The following is a 22713-nucleotide window of genomic DNA, read 5'->3' as shown; positions in this document are numbered from 1 at the left end:
ACAACAGTTAGGCTTGCGACATCATATGTCTCTGAATAATAGGCAAGAATGAAGGTTCTGAAAAGCGAGTATAGGCCATGATGTCAAGATGGATATGTGGTAAAACTAGAATGGATAAGTTGAGGTAAAGCCAACCCAAAATAGTTGGGATAAAGCTTGATGATTATTGTTTTGGTTTCCATCCTTTATTGCCATCATATACCCATTACTGTTCCTCATCACAGCATCTTGCCTTCCCTTATGCTGGCCGTGCCTTCTACATTGAGGTGGTCTGCAACCCCATGTTCAATTGGTAAATCAATTGGTATTACCAATTGGTTTAATTGGTAATCTTTAATGCACTCCTCTAATTGCCTACCCCAGAGCAGTTGACACTACCTAAACCAAATCCTATATATTATGTATTTATATAATATAAATGTATTTTTATTTATTGTACTAATTTATTGATCAATGTTTTCCTTTTAAAACTTATAGCTTTTAAACTTCTAATTTCACAGTGTTTCTTAGCTCATTTGCTGCTACTTTAATGCTTAGTAGTACAATTAATCTATCATGGTTAAATACTTTGATCTGATCAGTTTAATTAATCCTTCAAAATGACTTCTGACCTAATCAACCCATTCTAGCCCGAACCAACCTAATTTTGAACCCAAGCTTAAAAAATTGAGATCATGTTGAGTGTAGGTTAAGGAGCTTGGGTTAATATTGAGTTGAGTCAAGTCTTAGATAGAGGTTTGATGGTCTTATGTCACACGTGAGCTGACCTCTAACCAAACCCAACACATCTGATTTCCACCTCTATGGAACAGATGGTGGATAATGTTGGCAGTGGTATTGTACCTATATGGATAGGTCATTAAGTTCATATCAGTCAAGTGAATGCTTTGATTGTTTCTTGAATCTTACTTGACAGTTGCTCATAATGGTTTATTTTCATTGAATGCTTCACTACGGCATTATGAAAGGCACTAGAGTTGCTAGGAATTACCACAATCAGTCACCTATCGTAGCTTTTATATTCTTAAGGGTCATTGTCAATTTATATGAAATCATGTTTTATTGCTCTTGAAGCAACACTTTTTGCTTCGACGACATCCCTCCCCTTCTGAAATATGCTTATTTCCTAAATATTAAGTGGTGAGGTTTTAACAAGCATAGCCTTTGTAAGGATCCTTGGAGGCATGTGTTTAGTCCCACATCGTGTTTAGGCATGTGTTTAGCCTTTTTGGGTGCCTAGGTTGTTTTAAGTGGTATCAGAGTGGATCCAGCCCTTGCAACATGGGTCTAGATTGGATTTGTGGAACTTGTGATTGGATTTGAATGAATTTGGACCAAGGTCCGCCAAATCGGTATCAGGGCCTGTACCTATCGGTGACCAGTATGGTATGGTACTGGTCCATGCCATTCTATTCCAAGACATACCAAAAGAGGAAGAGGGAGGGAGAGAGAGAACCTTCCATTTGAGTTCCAAGCACCTCCGTAGCCTCGGCAATGCCCTCCTAGCCAAGGAATGAAGGACGGGGGGCTTGGGATCTCGATTTCCCCATTCATGGAATCTGCCATACCGGTGGCAGTAGCCAAGCAACGAAGAAAAGGGGGCTCGGGATTGTGTAGGGCTGCAGGGAGAGAGAGAGAGGGAGAGCCAGAAGGGAGAGAGGACCTTCTAGGGTTTCAATGGGAGGGTTGGGAGCACTTGGGATACGCAATGGAGCTCAGAACGGGTCTTGAGAGCATTTAAAAGACCAAACAAGGGGTCTCAAGGGTTTTGAAAAGACTGAACAAGGCTGAACCGGCCCGACCGCCCGAGCCGTTTCGATTCTTGGCTAGTTTAGCTTAGTACAACCTAAATTGCTCGGTTCAGTTCAATTTAGCCTTTCTTGATTCAAACCAAGTTATACCGAATCAGTGCCAGTAAGCGTATCGGTCGCCTACCAGACCGATTCGATACCGGTAGGCATATCGGTTGCCTACTGGACTGATTCGGTACCAGTCGAACCGGTACTGAACCGGCAACAACGCGCTGCAGCATACTGTGGACAACATTAAATGCCATTCTATGGCATGCTCGAAGGCGTAACGGTGGAACTGGTCTAGTTCGCACCGATACAAGGTGGTACCGAGCTTGTAGCAGTGAGAACCGGTCCGGTTCGCACTGGTACGCCCTCCGTATCTCTTGATTCTGGCCCATAGGGGCTAGAACCATTTTCCACCACTGTATCGAACCGATCAGAAACCGGACCGGTCCGGTATGGATACCATGATTCAAACCATTAGCCTAACGAGTATGTCAGGGCTTCAATGGGGAGAGTATGTAAGGACCCATGTATGTGTGTGTTTAGTTTCACATCAGCTATGCAATCGGTTTATCTTGGGTACTTATATATCTCGGGTACCTTCTAGTTAGCATTTTTGGGTGAGGTCCTTGGATATGTTACAACCTCATGGGAACCCGGTTCTCTATATACGGTGTTTTGAGCAAAGTAAAAAGAAAGAAGAGAATAGTGGTAAAGGAAGGATATTCAATCACTTCCAAGGGATCAAGCCCTCCAAAAGCCTATAAGCCAATTTTGCTAATCTGAGTTTAGATGGCCCTAGATCTCAATATATTTAGAGATTCATATTGCTTCTCATTCAACAACATGGAGAAGCAAAATAGGATACTTGAGGCATCTAATCCCTAACAAACTTGGACTCCTAAGTAAAACTTCTACCCCAAATCAATTGAAATTTGGGTAGCAAAATAAGAAACCTATAATGCCCTATTCGATATTTATAGCTGATCTAGATCTTCATTTTCTTTTCATTTATAAAAATATTCAATTTACTATAACTTTACGAAAGATATACAATTTAAAACAAAAATTTAATCAAGCTTATCTCATTTCTAGCAGTTACAAACCCTCATTGTGAGGACCTATGCTAGCAAGATCATTGTGTGTTTGTTTCTATATTGGGCATGTGTTAGGGAGGTGTCAGGCACTTAAGCAAGATCAATGACCCCAATTAATAACTTCCAGCTAGGCTTTTTCTGGATGAGGTCCTGGCCTGTTGCACTCATATCATCATCAACATTATATTAGAAGATCGTGTCAAACTTCACATGCACTTGACCTTAGTAAAAAATCTGGTTTCATGATTATTTTCTATTGACAAAAATTCATAATATGGAAAGAATTAAGAAGAAATCCAGGAAGTGGTGTAGATTTAACTATAGAAGAATAGATAATCAGATCAGAAAGAAAGTAAAACATACAGATGAATGGGCAAAATTTGGAGATGTTTGAGAATAGTCCTTTCATAAATTGCATAAGTAAGAAAAATTAATTATTTGAAACATTCACTAGTGTCCATAGAGCATGATTTCTTTATTAATCCATATGAACTGAGAACAAATGTTTTGTTTGTGGAATTGAGAATGATTAGAGATTTTTTTGATAAGTTGGAGAATTTTATGCATAAGGCACTAACAAGCTTTCCTATTGTAATAGGTGCTGTGTTTCTTGTTTGTCTGGTCATCACCTGCAGGTCTGCGGCACTCATACCAAAAATCTAAGATTGTCCCATGAATTTTATTTTTTAAGTGCTGTTGCTGACTTTTGAGTTCTCATTTCTCGATGCATACATTATTGGTTGCAGCTTATGGACTTCTACAATCATTTTAATAGTGTTGGCAATGATTGTTGTTGATATGATGGTAACTTCCAACTAGCAACTCCAAATATTATTTTTAAGTTCTTTCTACTCATCTATAAATGGATGACCAACCAAATGTTTTGCCGAAATTATAATTGTTACTTTTGCAATCATTGATATTTGTAACTAAAGCTACCAGACCTTTGGTATGTATTCTCATGAAAATAATGTTTACCCCAATCAAGACCTATTTATGCAAGTATTTGTGAGGCTTGTGTAACCTAGTTTTTCTATACTAGATTATTTTGAACAAGGTTTGCTGTGCCGGAACCAGGGCCCGGACTGGTTGTCCGGCAGCACGGGTTGGTACACCCCCGTACTATTCTGTGCTGGGCCCGTACCGACATAGTAGAGGAGGCGGGGGAGAGGGAGAACAGGAGAGAGAAAAGAGAGGAGCGCAATCATTGCTGATGATGAATAGTCAATACGACTACTTCTTTTCTATGTCCAAATACTCCCCCATCCCCCCTCAGTTTGGGCTGGACAGGAGGAATCACCTCAAGTCTTGGAAATAGTTTCCATCAGGAGCATAGTTTTGTTCCCAATAGCAGCTCTTCTGTATAGAAAATCTGAAGTAACTTTAGGATTCATTTAAACTTTCAAATATGAAATTTCAAATATAAACTCTCTTATTGTATATTCAGTCTCCTAGATCAGATCTACATCAGTTCTGCTCATGTCCATTGCTCCATAGGGAAATGAGAATAAGAGCTCAATTTAGGTTATTTATTGGGCAAATAAGAACCTTTTCAGGTGCTTTTTGTTAGGATCTCTAATGTGGCTCACTTCATTCCCTACATGAAGACTTTATATGTAACATGTTGGTAGTTTTCACTTAAGATGCGCTAACTTAGCAAATTTCAGGGACCTTTTCACAATGAAAAGATGACTGTTTGTCTCAATTATACCTGATAATTCTAAGTGGGCAGGGAACCAGAAGTTAATGAATTGCACTTGGTGAAATCTAATATATTATGAGAACGTAGTCCTGTGACAGGCTGTCTGTACACAATGGAACTTTCCATAGTAGGGCAACAAATGTAGGTATCTTTATACTTATCTTGCATGAATTTTGAATAACCTATGGATCTGATTAACTTACCTGGTCAAGTAATATTGCAATTATATTAGAAGAATGCAAGAGTGTGTTTGGGTAGACAAAAAGAAATGGATCTTAGCATATAGTAGTTAAGCTTTAAAAATTTAAAAAGTCCAAGGAGTCTGAAGGCAATGGTCCTTGTGATGATATACAATTGAGAGAAGAGTTGAATTACAATCATTGTTGTCAAATCAATATATCATCGGAAACAACTGGTCTACTTGCCATGTGATGTCTCATGTACCATTAACTTTAAGTTGAAATTATGAATATCAAAGGAATAGGCTAGGGATGCAGATGTAGTAAACATGTCTACAACCAATCTATAGTTAACGTCTAATGCATCAAATTACTTTCATAATGGACTTATAAGTGGTTACAATTGTGGGGCTTATTCAGATAAACAAAGTGATATATAAATGTATTGTTTCTAGGTATGGTTTTTCACTTTTTTGAAGCTAAAGATTGTATAGGTATTTCTTCTGTAAAAAGCCTAGTACAACTTGTTCTTTTTAAAAAGTATCGAATTCATGTTTGTGAGGCATTCAGATAGTGGTTAGATGACTGAAAAATCTCAACCAAACTTGTTCATCTGGGTTATTGAAATGTGATCTTTGTTCAATTGTTCAGGATTTCTTTTTTGATATTTTTTGCCAGTGATCCATTGCTACTCAAGGAAAATGTCGAGTCGACATATTTGTATTCTTAAATTTTATCCTATCGAAATGTTTTCCACCTTTTCTTTGCATTATGTCTGTCATACTCATAATACTTATAGAGTTTCACTTATTAAAATGATACTAATCATCTGTAGTGCCGAGTGTTTAACTTCAATTTATGAACGAAATATGCCTGATTTCCTGTGAAGAGCTCCATCTCAACATATTATGGATTAGCCTTTTTGTTATGGAAGTTTATTTCTACTTCACTTATGGATTATGTTCAGATGGTGCCTACCGGTTCTATTTCATATCTGTAGCATATCACAAAATACAATATATCACTTACAGACATCTAAAATATCTATATTCACATGTATCTTATGACTCCTTGTAACATTTATTGTAATTGGCTCTTGATTTTGAATTCTTTGCTTGTTTTTTATGATGATATCTACTGCAAAAGTTAGTTTTTCCATATGCTAACATTACATATCCTGGCAGGGAGTGATGGCTATCCTGGAGATCCAACTGAATGCAGTTTCTGTTGTAAACCTTGTCATGTCAATAGGAATTGCTGTTGAGTTTTGTGTGCATATCACACATGCATTCTCGGTTAGTCTCTCTCTCATTTATCACACAGTGATGCTAATAGTTTACATTCATAATATAGGTTGTGTTATTCTTTATCACAACTTCAGTTCTGTTGTTTTGGTCTACACAATCCAGCAATGACGATGTCTTTATACTAATATGACCGTTTTCAATAAATCATTTTTGGAGTACGAATATAGACTTGCATATATTTGATGTGTGTGTGTGTGTGTGTGTGTATATATATATTTACAGAGATTGTAGGCTGTTCCTTGCACTACTTGGGCATGCAACTGTAAGAATTACCTGTATTTCATAATTCAGACATATGAAATTAGTAGTTTCTAACCAGGTATGTGATTTGTATGAAAAAGTTTTTGCATCCTACCTAAGCCCGTGGACAAGTAATTTCAATTTTTTATTCATAACATATTCTATTATGGTTTCATCTAGATCCTCTGAAAACTCAGAACTTAAGTTTGGTGTAGAGAAAATGCTTTCCTCATTTGGCCTTAGAAACTAGTTATGACCAAAACTCTGAAACTAGATCTAGTTTTCTGTTTCCTTCAAATGAAACTGAAGCATTTTGGTTTTGGTTTTAGATATATGAGTGAAACTTAAATGATATAGGCGAGTATATGAAGTCCTGTAGCCCATAACATATAGAGTATCTGCAAGAAAATTATATACAAATGTCAGGAAAGTGAATTAAATTAAAAAATTGCAAAAGCCAAAAAATTGACTGTTGAAAAGAAAGGTGATATTCTTTATGATGAGATATCCAATAGGCATTGTACCTCTTATTTCTCTCAGTGTTGTCTGGATATGGGTATGACGTTCATAGACATATTCAAGCATCTCAGGAAGATGATAAAAAGGGGATATAGGAACATTCACGGAACATAAATAAACTATACTTTCAATATTATGAAAACAACATTCAAATATGGCTTTCGACAAACATGCCTCTTATTCAAACTCCTAAATTATTTTTAGAATATAAGAAACATGACTTTCTGCAACGTTATTTTTATGCGTACATATTTGACAAATTCCCCAAAGGAATAAGAGCTTAATTCTGATGTCATTATCGAGGATCAGAATTATCAATGAAAGCATCTGAGTATGTACCAATTTGTGAAAGATACCATCAAAGAGTTTTGTTGAGTATTTAGGCGTCTAATACATGTCTGACTTGTCGATAAGATCTGACACAGATTCTTCGAGATGGTCATGAGGGTCCAAGTAGCATAATTTCCGAAACTTTAGCTTTGCACCTTTGGCTTCAAAAGGCTTTGATACAAGGATCCCAGCCTCACACCAATACCTTAATCTGAATTTGATTGAAGGAGCATAGCCTCTCATCAAGTACTTGTCTCAGATTAATCACGAATGGCCTGATGCTGCACAATAATAATTAAGAAAGAAATTCTACATTCTTCTTTAACTCAAATTTATGCTCACAATGGAGGAATAGATGTGTAGGACTAAGAACCTGAGTAGGACTAAGATTACTAACAACGGAAACCAAAATATTGATTATCCATGCCAATTGACAATTACGTGATTTCCTAGGCATCTTGAGGTAGAAATTAAGTGTCAATTGATATTTGATATCACTACCACTGAATTCACTACAGCGGCACCTTATCAATTTTTTGGTGATATCTTCCTTACCTAGACTTCGTTTGACAATATGGAAAGCTAACTCAATCTGATAGAAAAGAAGTGATTTTATTCTTTGACTTCACTGAGCTCTTCTTTTTCTTTTGACTGCTATCTGGGATGTTGGTCTTCAATAGTCTGACTGTCTTCAATGTATTAGTTGGGTCTAGCATCCTCGAAGTTATGCTGGATTACCCTAGTACATTGGTCATTTAATGAGATGGTATGCTGCCTGGCATGCATCATTTAACTCATGGATTAAGGAGGGTTTGGTAATTTGGGGGGGGCGGGGGGTGTGCGTGGGGCCCGAGAGAGAGGTTTCATTGGGAGGAAGGGAGTTGCAAGGTTTGTGGAGGTGTAAAGAGGGTTAAGGGTGAGGAAAGTGAAGGGACATTGGGCTTTGAGGATGATAGAGAGGAGTTAAGGAAAAGAAAGGTGGAGAAGGTGGTGGATGATAACAAAGGGGGGCACCAGTAGAGGATAAGAGGGAGCATAGGTAATGGCATATTGATGTTGAGGATGACTGGGTGGATGAGAGTAGAGGTGGGAACTTCTAGAAGGGAAAGGAGGGGTCAATAAAATATTTATTGATGAGAGAGAAACAGCGCTTGGTGGTAGGGTAGGTGCAGTATCATCATATCCGTTTGCTCTCAATATAAATCTCATTTGTTGGTTAATGAATCAATTATGTTTAGATCCATCAGGTTACCAGACTGAAAACTACAGCCAACTTGAGTTATCAAATTGGATTAATAATGCTTGGATCATTATTAGGCTATAAAACTGGAAACTGATTGCATGATTTGAGTTATTGATTGGGTTTGAGTCATGACATGACCATTAACTGCGATTGAGCATGGATGGTAAGATTACTGAGCCATAGATTCAACAACCTAATGACACTACAGATGATACTGCTATTCAGTTCTGATGGTATAATTTATACAAGGCTAGGGCTTTACTGGCAATTAAGAAGTCCATAGTAGATAGAAATTTCTTCTATATAGGATGTTGCACCCACTTCAGAATTTCTCTAGAAACTCATTCCCATACCTGCTTCCTAAGCATTTATCTTTAGATACCTTCTTCCTTTCGAGTTAATATTCTGCTGGTCACAGGTCAGCAATGGGGATAGGCAGACGAGGGTCAAAGAGGCTCTGAGTACCATGGGTGCTTCTGTATTCAGGTAAGATGTTATTTGCTTCTTTGTTTTGTAGCTGCCATCCAGTAAAACAGCATACTAGTAAACCAAATAATTATGATACTCGAGAAGGAAACTGCTGATGGTAGTTCCTTCGTTGAAATCTTTATTTATCTCCAACAGTTCCTGCTCCAGGAATAGATTCACTGTTGTCTGACTCAACTAGTTTAATATATTTAATTATCAAGAGAAGTTATAATTGTAGCTCCTGTAATCCCATGTCAGAAAGAAAGTAGCATCATTTCCATACAATGCCCTCCGTTATGATCTTACCAAGAGATGCACTTTGATTAGAGAAGTTTCAAATTGATTGGCTACAAAAAGTATTAGCTATCAAATTGATGCACTTTGATCTTACCCAGTTAATTCTTTGTTTTTGTTCTCCAAAAAATTCCCCAGACAAAACATAGTTTTTCTCCTGCTCTGTTTCTTTTCCTTTTTCCTTTTTTTTCCCTTTCATGAGAGGTATTCCAAATTTGTGCTGAAGTCTGCACACCTTAGCTTGATTCAAACCCATGAATCCAAACATCCATCATCGGAGAATTTGACAATTGCATTCAAATGACGCATTCGCTTTTCCAAGCTGCCCATTCTGCAGTACTGTCAGAAGCATCAGAACCATAATCAGAAACATAGAACTTTGGTAGCATTTCAGAGATATTGAAGATTGCCAAGGAATGTATGAGATGATTCATTTACTGAAATATAATGTATTTTGAGTTTATTTTTTGTCCTTCATGTATTCAATTGAGTCCTTTATTATCTACAATCTTGAAGCCATTCTAATACTTGTTTTCTCTTTTCTTGCAGTGGAATTACACTGACAAAGCTAGTTGGAGTGATTGTCTTACGTTTCTCAAGATCAGAAGTCTTTGTGGTTTCTATTGAACTCTGGATTTCTAATTTTATATTTGACCTAGAAACCACCAGTTTTAAATCTCAGCTGTTTGACGGCGATCTTGCAGGTTTATTACTTTCAAATGTATCTGGCACTGGTGCTTATTGGTTTTCTGCATGGACTCGTCTTCCTACCAGTAAGTTATTGAAATAAACCCTTTCTATAATATGGTCATCCCGGAGATTAGTGAAGCTTGTATTAATTATTGCTTGGTTGTGTGCAGGTGGTGTTGAGCATTTGTGGCCCTCCTTCAAGGTTCATACAAGTCAACAGACAAGAAATTCAGCCAACAACGTCAACTCAGCAAAGCTAATCAATTTCTAACTTGGCCAATCTCATTATGCGGACCCGTGTTACATTTATTGACCTTTTTTTTTTGGCTCGCAATAATGCTTATGTAGCTTGTTTCATCATGTAAAACTAGAAACCAGATCATAATGTACAAGAAAAGAGAAAAAGATTGAGCTTGAAACATCAAGAATCCATCAATGGTGCTCCGCTGCTCCATGTCTTCCAGAAAAGTCGCACTTTCGGGTCGCGAAAATTGATGACAGCATTGTTCTATTAGAAAATGGGGAGAAATCGATCCAATATCAATTCAACAAGCAGTGAGATAGTTATCTTGCTCTAGAGAAAGGAGTAATTTTAAGTGTCACCAGGAAGAAAAAGTGCTAAACTTGTATGGTTATGGTTTCTGATTTTGATCGCGGTATGGGTTCTGGACTGGGATTTTCTGAAGGATGCAATAAGAATTTCTAATATTCTGTCGAGACCTCTCCAAAATGCAATGTGTATGAAACAGCAAGCAAAAATAAACAAATAATTAGTTATCAAACTGCACGCCCAACTTAATGCAATCAAGCAGTACAACACAACTTTGTGATGTTATATTCTTGGTAGCTTCATCAAAAATTAATTTAGACTGCATATTGTGCAAGATTTTGGTTGCTCAGGCTGCCCTCACCAGGGGCGGCTCAATGCATTTGGAGGCCTAAGGCGAACTTGCTGAAAAAAGCCTTTTTTTATTTTTTATTTTAAATAATAAAAAAAAAATAAGTGCAATATACTTTAGGAATCGTCTATTTACCAACCATTTGGAGTTACTAAGAAGGGTAGAAACTTATTTTTCTAATAAAAGCTTATGCTGTCACTAGTGTTGGCGCCATCCTCACTTCACACCTCAACTCCCACATACAGGCACAGAACAAAAAAATAACAGCAGCAGCAAGGACAATAATCTTCAATTAATAAGCTATCAGAGAAAATACATACCTTATCCTGTGCAAGCAGAGGAAGATGTAGAAGAATTTCAAGTGGCTCTGAATGCAATAAGCCAATAACAACAATATGGCATATGAAAGAAACCCTATTTATATATAATTGTTCGGTAATCACAGATTCACAGAACTATTAGAAAATAAAAACAACAATCAACAAATACTTTCATGAAATAATTAGTGAATAGTGAATAGTGAATAGTGATTAGTCAATATAAAATATTAAAACTTACCCTTAGCCTAAGCCTGGGATTTGATTTTGGCTGCCGTTGCCCTTTGGGATTTGGGATTTGGGAATAGCCGAGCTGCCGAATGATGCTCCACTCCGAGTGGAGGACGGGAGTCGGGAGGAGCCGACAAGGCGACGAGGCCGGAGCGGCGGAGCCCGGAGGGGCGGAGGTCGAAGGAGCCGGAGGCCGGAGCCCGGAGGCCGAAGCCGGAGGCCCGGAGCCGAGGACGGAGCCGAGGAGCCGGAGCCCGGAGCCCGGAGGAGCCGAGGACGGCGAGCAGAGCTGGAGAGGAGATCCGGACTCCGGAGTCCGAAGCAGGGGCGGTCGAGGCGTCGAGCCTCAAGCCGTCGACGGTCGAGCCTCCCGGCTGCCGGTAGAGAAGGTAACTAGGGATTAGGGAAGGGCCGAACTGCCGAAGAACTGAAGTGAAGAAGCACTAAGGCCTGAGGGGAGATCGGGAGAGCCGGAGAGGAGAACGGAAGTCGGAAGGTACGCTCTGTTTTTTTTTTTTTTGTGCTTTGAAGGGTTCTGCGGCTTCTGGCTTCTGCCGACTACTTTGAGAGGAGAACGGAAGGTACGCCGTACGCCCCGGCGCCCCGCCCCGCTCTGCCTGTCTCAGGCCCCTAACGGATCATAGGCTCGTAGCCTGTCTCAGGCTCTCAAGAGGCAGCAGCATAGGCATAGCCGTCGGCCCGCGCCCGTCGCCTCGTCGGGAAGATGGGGACTGTAGCAGGCCGCCGTCGCCCGTCAACCCTGCAGCCAGCTTTCGGATGTGACTCAAAAAAAAAAAAAAAGACTCTTCACGAGTCGGGCGGGGGGCCTTCCATGAGCCGGGGGCCTTAGGCGACCGCCTCGGTCGCCTAAGGCTCGAGCCGGCACTGGCCCTCACCATATGCTTAGGCTGCCCCCACCATATGCAGTTGGGGAGATCTTCAAACTTGGAACTGCTTAATCCTAGAAATGTAAAAAGTACCTTACATACTATACTTTTTTATATATATTTTAAACTTGCTATGCATTTTTCTAATTTTATTAACTCAGGATTGCTGTTTGCTTCTTCTAATTATATCAACACTTTACTTCTACAATTATTTATTTGTTGAGAGAGCTTAAGCTAAACCTAATTACAATTCTTCAAGCTCAATTTGTTTCTTAATTAAACAAGAGCCAGGCATTTGGTTCTATCTAGGTTTGCAGGCCTAAAACTTTTGTGTTTGGCTTGTTTACTAATTTAGACTTTGACAAGCTTAAGCTTGGCTTGCTTCCTCATCACAAGAGTTCTATGAAGCCTATCACCAAGCTGAACCCAAGTGCTGGAGTAGCCTATCACCAAGCTGAACTTGTTGCTAGTCTGTATTTCTCAAAAAAGAAAAAAGAAAAAAGAAATGTGTATTCTATAGGTTGATGTTAAGCTGTAGCTCGTGGCTTAACAACAACTTGGATCTGGGTTATGCAGTGATATGCCTCGAAATCAACTGATAATTAAACAGCTCTTTTATTAGCACGAATAATAATATTTTTACTAGCTCATCCACCCCCCTCCCCCCCCACTAATGAATATGTTGAAGTCGATGTGTCCTCCACTTTCCCCGAGTATTGACGCTACCAAGATTCCATAAAATATCGAACTTATGCCAATGAACATCAAGTTGCTATTTGCAATCGCTGCTCGCCAGAGCATATGGGCTTACCTACAAATAAGTAAAATCGACAACAAAACTTTGGTCACATTCACATGCCTCCAATTGAGTAGCTCTATATGTATGTATGCAGTTGGCTCCTACATATAGTATCAAATTCTCATACGTAAAGTCTTCTAACTGTTCAAACTCTAGAGTAGCTTTAGAATTAACTGGTGCACCAAAAATCTTGCGGAATACTAAGGCACAATATGACTCATCCATACGAAGCATATCTTCTTAATACTTGATCTCTAAAACTACTTTAAAATTAGTCAACTCTTCATCCTCAAAGCTAACTAAATCTTCAAAAAAAATATCCATATCTTGTATAGCTTTAGCATGATTAGAATCTCTATAACCGGATCATCTATAACATCTTTTGGCTCATTCTAAGCAAGTTCAAAATCAACTTCTTCTTCCATCACCTCTTCTAAACTTGATACAGTATCCATTTGATCAAGTTCCTTTTGCTCCTAATTTTCTTCTGAACTTGATTGATCCTTGAGCCGATCAACCTTGCCCTACTCCAAGTTTTCAAAACTAGATCCAGTCTCTAGCTGATGATTCTTCCTTTGCTTCAATTCTTCATCTTTAAATTGATTCTGCTCTTCATTTGGATTTTTGAGAAAGCCTGGAACTAGAACCCACTCTTCAAGTAACATTTCTTTGAGAACATCTTGATGTCTTACCTTATCAGATCTTGAGTGGATGACCACAATAATATCCTATACTTTCTTTGGCTCCTCTTTATCTTAGATATGGAGATAATTCTCTCTATCAACTATAGCTTAGTTAATCCACATCACCTCCTTAGATTTCATATTCCACTTTTTTCTTGCAACCTTATTATCAAGAGTATTCGTTGGCATCATTTTTAATTCTTCCGAGATATCCCATAAATTTTGTCCCATCAAATATGATTTGACCATGGACATCCAAATTGAGTAACATGTGCTTTTCAATTTATGAAGACAAGAGGTAGCAAAAGCAACCATGTTGATGTTGGTGAAGTCAACCATTATGATATGAATATTGAATTATAATAGAGTCCATATGTTTACCTACACACACAATAAATTACTAGAAGCTCTAGTATCACATTAAACAATTACCTTCAAAACCACCAACATTCAAGTTGTCACTCCGAAAATTTAACTCAAGATAAATCTAATCGAAGCCACACCACTTGGCCACACTCAAACCTTGCTCTTATTCCATGAAGAACAACATAATCTTTGTGCAGATCAAATGCGTCGGCCTAGGATTCAAAATAAATACTATTAAATCAAGCAATGGTAGTGGAAGAAAAAAAAATTGGGAGTAAAAAATAAATTTTTTCAAAAAAATAAAGGTTGAAGTAATAAGTTCGTCTCCTCACAAAAATGCCTTATAAAAGACTCTCTCTATCACTTTTCACATAACTCTCTCCCTATCATAAAACCACACTCTCTTCCACAACAAGATAAAAATGTCGCCATCTCCCACTAAAACACAAAATATCACTATCTTCAACTAAAAGACAAGCTCGGGAATATTGAGACTAAGGCTCAACCTAGCTAACATAGACCAACACTTAAAAATAAAATTCCTAATAGACTAGGACTTGGAGATGAATCTCAATAGGATAACTGGAGGTGTGCATGGGTCGGGTCGGGTCATTGTGAACATGTACTCGAAACTGAACTGATTTAACCTAGTTTCCAAAAACTAAAACCGAAACCTATGATTATATAATAGGTCAGGATAAATGGGCCAGGCTAAGTCAAAATCTAAGAATTCCATTTTATAGATAAAAATAAAATATAGAAAAAAAATTAAAAATTTGAAATATATGCACACAAATACATATGGGTCGGGTAGATTTAGGTCGGGTTAGTTTGAATATATTTATTTATATATATACATATGGGTCGGGTCAGGTCCGGTTAGGTCAATTTTCTAAAAATTCAAACCAAAATCGAACCAAATTTTTTCATTGAAGACTTTCTTAAACCAACACAAAATCGAATTTTAAAATACCAATATAAACCAAATCAAAGAGACTAGTTTAGATCAGGTTCATAGTTTGGTTGGTTTTTTGTACAACCCTAAGAATAATGGGTTCCATCACTCCACCACCTTTTTTGCAGCTATCTATAACTATCTAAGCATCAATCTCAACCCTTGAAACTATAACTCATGAAATTGTCTGCTAGATCATTGGAAGACTATTTATTGTCTTGCAGCAAATTCAACATGTAAGATCAATTAAAGACTGTGGATCCTTTTTCTATTATATAGAAAGAGTTGTTGCACAAAATGTACTTGTAAGTAATTGCTCCATAGATTCTATATCAGTAATCTCCAGGCCATTTAAAGCCTGATACCGAGCTGAGCCAGGTTTATTTGACCGGCCTAGAAGCATGCTTTGGCCCAAAAAAAACAAACAAAAAAAATAAGGGGTCGTACGTGCTAAGCATATGCGACGAAGGAAGAAGACTCCCAATGGGAGTCTCCTTCCTCCGACTTCGCCGAAGGAATCCAATGCCAAGACGAACTCCAGCCTCCTCCATCTCTATTTAGAGCTCCTCTAAGGTTCTCTTCAATCCCACCAGAAAATCTAAGCCTTTGATCGAAGTCTGTCGCCGGATTTCTTTGAATCCCTCTAAGATTGTCGGTAGCCGATTGCGCTGCCGCCACTGCCATTTGTCGCCAGAAAGCTACGTAAGAACCTAGAAATTCTTGGATAACCCTTCTCTCCCTCTTTCGCAATCTTTGGAGCTTTGTTTCCGGCTAGTGATCACCAGAATTTGGCCGAGAAGAACGAGTGCTCTATTTTTCCTTATTTTCTTTGGATTTCTCGATTTTGTTCGTTCTTTCCGACCTGTAAAACCGTCAGATCTTGTTGCCGAGGTCTCCGCCGATGCCTCATGATGGTTTGTAGTCGGGGTCGGGGCTCCCATTGCCGAGATGTCTCAGTTTCATAGGTTTGGGGGGTGAACCTCTATTTTAGGATCATTTTTTTCTCGCCGTCGGCCACAGTTTGTAGTCGGCCGCCGTCCAGATTGGATGCCCGTGGATCCCTAACCTTGGGCACCACCCGCAACCACCCCCTTCCCTTCCTCTTCCTTGGTTAGAGAGAGAGAGAGGAACTTGTTCCCTCTTTCTTCTCCATCTTTTCTCTCTGTTGATTCTCTCTCTACTGGATTTTCTCTCTCTACTGGACTTTTTCTCTCTACTCTCTCTAGGATAGTTGGATCCAATAAGGACTCTTTACAATGATTTTGAATTGACCCTCGTGAAGAGTCTTGATCTAAGATCGTCGAGCGGTGTGTCAGCCCCCACCCTAGCCCCTGCCAAACACTATTAAATTTGATCGTCCCGATCTTTGTTGAACCATCTATGCCCTAATCCAAGCAAGATTCGATGAATTTCTTTTTGATCGGACCAACCGAGGTGTCGGGCACTCGCACTTGGTTAGGCTCTAAGAAGGATTTTTGGGATTAAATGGATCTATTAGTTGGACTGCATTCGTAAGGTAAGTAATGTATCACTTTTTCTAAGTTTATAAGCAATCATTTAATTATTATATCCACGACATTTCAATGTTATTATTCATGATACATGAATTTGATGCATAGTATATTATTATGCAATATATTATTTTAGAAGGTTATGATGATATATGATCTTATTATGGATTTGATCGATCAATTTTGACACCTCAGGATTTTAGAACTAGAATATGAAATCTAGAACTATATGAATTTTGATCTGGCTATGTTAAGGACTCTGCCAATGAGGACTACTATATTGGCACATTATTTGTCTTGAAGGTTGTGTCCAAAATAATTAGTGGCATATCACCAGCAGACCAGCAGTCCTGAAGAACATTATTGTAAGATGATGTGTAGCTCACCATAAGAAGATTAGTTAGTGTTATGACCCTGCCACAGGAAACATGTGGTCATAGCTCAGGATCGATATGATGAATTGAGTATTTGAAAGAATATAAATTCATGAACGAAATTTAATATTTTAAAAAAATTGATTCGCGTATATGCTTATTTTCTACAAATTATTATCTATCTGATTACTTGATTTATTTAGCTAAAGTGATCATTGCTTACTAAGTTGTTTAGATTATTATACAATTTTTTATTTTTTTTAGATTTAGAGAGCTAGTCTACCGTGATTTTCAATATGGAAGAGGGACTAGAAAAACTGTGGCACAACTTATCTAAATTAGAGGCTATTAATTTGATGTTTTACCTTAGATCAATGTTAGAATTGTGAGACCTTGTAAATTGAGTTGGTTAATAAAATAAACTTTGCATATTATTTGTCAAATTGTTCCGCTGTATATTTATGATATCTTGTTGAGATGTCTTGCATGCTTGTAAAAAGAGTTTTCTATAAGTACGGGGCAGTTGTTGATATCCCCAGCTCGCGATCTCGGATTGGGGGGCGTGATAATTAAAATGGTATTAGAGCATAAATAGATAATCTAAGACAAGAAAATTTGATATAGGATAAGTTTAGGCAGGTAGACGCTAGGGATATTGTACATCTATATCAATTGCATTGTAAGCTACTTTAAAAACTGTTAAGCCTAGTGATTATGTATGAAAAAGTTACCAGGGAATTATGATATAATTTATTTATGAGGTTTGATATATGATGGAAGGTTGGGCAACCTAGAAATCAAGTTATAATTAGTTAGATTTGGATCTAAATTAAGTTCAAGAGGATTAACCATGGAATATTATCATGCATTGTGATTATTTGTTATTTAAGTGAACTTGAAAACTCAAAAATTGATATGGAGGTATACTGTGATATTGCTTAATTTTGAAGATAATTTTTAAAGGCAAATTAAGATCCATTTATATGAAGTTGTTTAATGAAAAATTTTTATGGTACTTGATTGGAATATTCTTTGAGGTTTAAATCTATATGTGGATTATCAATGAAACTAGCATATAGAAGGAAAATATGTTGGGTGATACTGTAAAAGGTTATTATCTTATTTAAGAATTAATTTTATGTTGAAATCATAAAATATTCATCTTGGTGAAATTATTAATAATTTTTATCACTATCTTTGGATCCAAATAAAATATCTAATTTATGTCTATCGGAGATTATGTGGTGTGTAATAAACTTCAATTCAAAGTTTGGGCTTATAGGTTGATTTAGGGATCTTTTGTCAATGTTGTTGAAGTTGCTAATGAAATCTAATTTTGCATAAAGAATTTGAATTTTTGAGGCTTGCATAATTATCATAGAAGATTTTTGATAAATGCTAAAGATTTTGATGAAGAAAACTCTAGGAGAGATGATTGAGTTGATTTTACTCATATTTATTGATTTAACGTTTTCTAACTTGGTGGAGTATTGAGAAAATTCTTCTGGTTGTTTTTGTTTGCAAGAGTTTGACTTGGAATTGTCTAGTTGAGTTGATAAGAGGATTAAGATTCAGTTCATTTTAAATTATAGTAATATATGATGGTTTTGAATGTATCAATTGACTTGAAAGTTAATCTAGATGGATATGTTCGAGGTAAAGCAGGGGACGAGAATCAAAGGTTCTCTTTTGGGCTTTACTTGTAAATTGAAATTTTGGATCTCTTTAGTTCATAATACAAGGTAGTATTTTGATCAAAAATTATTAGTGAATCCAAAGAATTTTGGTGGTTTGAATCAAAATGCGTAGTAAAAGTGTAGTTGTCTGAATTATTTTTCTAAGTTGGCCAAAAGTATTATTTTTTTGATTTGGCAAATTTTAATAATAAGAGAATTTGATTTGTTTCCTTGCATGGTAGGATTTCCTTGATAAATGAAAGGATAATGTTTTGATTTTTTTTGGATGTCGCCCTACTATCTTAGGTTCTCCAATTTTATCTTGTGGTAAGAAAATTCTTAGCACCTTGAGACTAGAATTAATGGATCATCGATTTTTGATCTTGGATCTAGAATATTTTGGTTTATACCTCTTTCCTCCAAAATCTAAAGCTTAAACTTCTTCAATTAATATCAAACTCTATATGATTGAAAGAAAATGAGGTTATCAATCGACTTTAATGAATATTCTACTAGAGGTGGATTAGAGTTGTTTATGATCTAATCTTGTGATAGACCGGTTAATCAAGAGCAGTTGATATTTTGACAAAAAAACTTAATATTTTTATTCAGAATTAAGATGTTGATTTCTATTTATAAGAGAGAAGTTTGATTTACATCATCTACAAAAATAATTAAGTCCGTAGGTATTGGACCTTATTCCTATGATAAGAATTAAAGATAAAGTTATATTGATAAGTAGAATTATTAGAAACTTGAGGATAAGATTAGAACTATGTATCTCTAACTTTTTGAAAGTGCAAAAAAAAAATTCGTGGACAAACTTTTTTAGGAGGGGAGAATGTAATATCCAGGCCTTCTCATACCGAGCTGGGCCAGGTCCATTTGACCGGCCTAGAAGCATGCTTTGGCCCAAAAAAAAATAAAAAAATAGGGGGTTGCACGTGCTCAGCACATGCGACAAAGGTTCCTTCCGACTTCGCCCAAGGAATCCGATGCCGAGGCAGATTCTAGCCTCCTCCATCTCTATTTAGATCTCCTCTAAGATTCTCTTCGATCCCACTGGAAAATCTAACGCTCTGATCGAAGCTTGTCGCTGGATTTCTTCGAATCCCACTCCGATTGCTGGAAGTCGTTCGCGCTGCTGCCGCTACCATTCGCCATTGGAATTTGGAAAGCTAGGTAAAATCCTTGAATAACCCTTCTCTCCCTCTTTCGCGACCTTTGGAGGTTTGTTTCCAACCGGTGATTGCTGGAATTTGGCCGAGAAGAACGAGTGCTCTGTTTTCCTCTATTTTCTTTGGATTTCCCAATTTTATTCATCCTTTCCAACCAGTAACACTGTTGGATCTTGTTGCCAAGGTCTCCGCCGGTGCCTTACAATGTTTTACAGCTATGGCCGGGGCTCCCATCGTCGGGTGTCTTAATTTCATGGGTTTTGGGGGGCTGAACCCCTATTTTAGGAGAGTTTTTCCCTTGCCACTGGCCACCGGTTCTCAGGGGCCGCCGTTCACATTGGGCAGCCATGGATCCCTAACCCCAGGCACCATCTGTAGCCACCCCGTTCCCTTCCTCTTCCTTGGTTAGAGAGAGAGAGGAGCTTGTTCTCTCTCTCTTCTCCATCTTTTCTCTCTCTTGATTCTATCTACTAGACTTTCTCTCTCTATTGGACTTTCTCTCTCTACTCTCTTTAGGATAGTTGGGAACCAGTAGGGACTTTTTATAGTGATTTTGAATTGACTTTGGTGAAGGGTCCTGATCTAGAATCGTCGGGCGGTGTGTGAGCCCCCACCCTAGCTCTTGCCAAATAATGTTAGATTTGATCGCCTTAATCTTTGTTGAACCATCGTATCCTAGTCCGAGCATGATTTGATGATTTTTTCTTTAATCGGACCAACCAGGGTGTTGGGCACTCCCGCTTGGTTAGTCTTGTAAGGGTGTTGGAATTTAAGATTTTTATAATTATGATAAATTTTTTATGGAATGTATAATTTTTGGATATTAGTCTCTATGAAGGATCTTCAGAATTAATTAGATCTTTCAGTTGGATTACGTTCGCAAGGTAAATAATGTGTCACTTTTTCTAAGTTTATCAGCAATTATTAAATTATTATATTCATAAAATTTAAGTGGTATAATTCATGATGCATGAATTTGATGCATAGTATATTATTATGCAATATATTATTTTAGAAGGTTATGACAATATATGATCTTATTATGGATTTGATCGATTGATTTTGACACCTCATGATTTTAGAGCTAGAATATGAAATCTAGAACTATATGTGTAACAACCTAGAATCTCACCCAAAAAGCTACCCAAAAGATATTTTTGGATTCCTTAGTCATGTATAAGTACCCAAGATCCATCCAACAAATAACCAATTTGGGACTAAACACACGCCCATACGGATTCTCACATATTTTTTTCGTTCAAACCCTGACGCCCTCATCAGGCTAAGAGTTTAATTTCTTTCAAATCTAATTACAAATACCATGATCAGCCCACGGTCAGCCCCAATGGATCCGTGCTGCAGTGTCCCCTAGTTCACATAGGTTATAAGTCGGGTTCGCTCTGATACCATTTATAACAATCCAGGATCTCATCCAAAAAAGTTAACTGAAAGATATTTTTTTGGTTTCTTAGTCCTGTATAAGTACCTAAGATCTACCCAGCGAATAACTAATGTGGGACTAAACACATGCTCGCATGGGTCCTTATAATATGAATTTCGACCTGGCTATGTTGAGGACCCCGCTAATTGGGACTAATACGTTGACACATGATTTGTCCTGAAGGTCGTGTCCAAGATGATTAGTAACATACCGTCAGCAGACCGGCAGTTCTGAAGGACTTTGCTGCAATATGATGCGTAGTTCACCGCAAGAAGATTAGTCGGTGTTATGACCCAGCCACAGAGAACATGCAGTCATAACTCAGGATCAATAAGATAAATTGAGTATTTGAAAGAATTTGAATTCATAAACAGAATTTAATATTTTAAGAAAGATTTGATTCGCATATATACTTATTTTCTATAAATTATTATCTGTCTAATTGCCTGATTTATTTAGCTAAAGTGATCATTGCTTACTGCGCTATTTAGCCCATTATACGCTTTCTTATTTTTGAAACAGATTTAGAGAACTAGCCTATTGGGATTTTCAATATGGAAGAGCAACTAGAAGAACTGTGGCACAACTTATCTTAGATTAGAGGTTATTAAATTGATGCTTTATCTTAGATTAATGTTAAAATTGTAAGACATTGTAAGTTGAGTTAATTCATGAAATAAAGTTTGTATATTATTAGTCAAATTGTTCTGCTGCATATTTATGATATTATGTTGAGATACCTTGCATGCTTGTGAGGAGAATTCCTTATGAGTATGCAGTAGTTGATGTGACCCACATCTCGCAATTTCAGGTCGGAGGCGTGACAATATCTATTTATTTATATGAAGAAGAAATCATGTAAGTGGTTTCTTATTTGTACACATGATGGAAGGAGCATGAAGAAATTAACAATAATTCTTTATTTTTTGAGTTGTTTTGTCGAATCGATCATTCGAGATCTTTTGTCTTCACTTAGACGCGATGATAAAAAAATTATCCGGATTCGTTAAGAATGATTTTGATCTAATACATGCCCTATTAGACGTAGAAAGTGCTTAACAACCTTCAACAACTGGCTGTTGATGGAACACTAAGAAAAGTTATATAAAACAAAGAGAATGCTGTTTGCTAAAATATTAGTATTTAGAAGAAAACTAATTTTTGTAGAAAATTTATATTCCTTTTGTAGAATCTTAACTTTGATGGATAATATCTTAAAGTTATTCAGGTTGTCATTCAGTAACAAAATAATGGTGGTCCTCCCACAAATACCCTTATCCTTCAAATCCTGGTTAAGATCGGGTTTTAACCATCACTTCTGGTATGACCATCAAAGACTTTTACCAACTTGACTAGCTAGAACTTTCCATTGAATTGATTTTAATTTCTAGAGAAAAAGAAGCGTGGTATCTTTTACAAAGAATCAACAAGGTTCTATTAATATATTGTTGATCTTTTAACTATTTTTGCACTCATTTTTTTTAATGTACCTTAATTTAAGTTAATAATTTCATCTTACATTTTTCTCAAA

The 22713-nt window shown here is 37.3% G+C and overlaps 1 protein-coding gene across 50 annotated transcripts in view; it reads left to right on the top strand.

Moving 5' to 3' along the window:
* LOC103723575 (uncharacterized) overlaps positions 1-10582 on the top strand; it is a 112224-nt gene extending 101642 nt beyond the window's left edge. For 26 of the 50 annotated variants that reach the window (XM_088717468.2, XM_088717460.2, XM_088717448.2 and 23 more), the window contains 7 exons: positions 3492-3528; positions 3640-3697; positions 5959-6069; positions 8832-8899; positions 9725-9791; positions 9880-9948; positions 10036-10582. In XM_088717468.2, the coding sequence (XP_088573594.2) occupies positions 3492-3528; positions 3640-3697; positions 5959-6069; positions 8832-8899; positions 9725-9791; positions 9880-9948; positions 10036-10125 (500 nt within the window). In that variant the 3' untranslated portion in view covers positions 10126-10582. The remainder of the gene's footprint in view (positions 1-3491; positions 3529-3639; positions 3698-5958; positions 6070-8831; positions 8900-9724; positions 9792-9879; positions 9949-10035) is intronic. The other 24 variants (XM_088717481.2, XM_088717477.2, XM_088717454.2 and 21 more) reach the window with 2 other exon arrangements.
* The last annotated feature ends 12131 nt before the right edge of the window (positions 10583-22713 follow it).

Source organism: Phoenix dactylifera, chromosome 3 (genome assembly GCF_051530095.1).
Source record: "Phoenix dactylifera cultivar Ajwa chromosome 3, Ajwa_hap1_PhDact_Kaust_v1.1, whole genome shotgun sequence".
In the NCBI taxonomy this organism is placed as follows: domain Eukaryota; kingdom Viridiplantae; phylum Streptophyta; class Magnoliopsida; order Arecales; family Arecaceae; genus Phoenix; species Phoenix dactylifera.
Note: the sequence above shows the minus strand (reverse complement) of the source record. Positions and strands in the feature narration are given on the sequence as shown.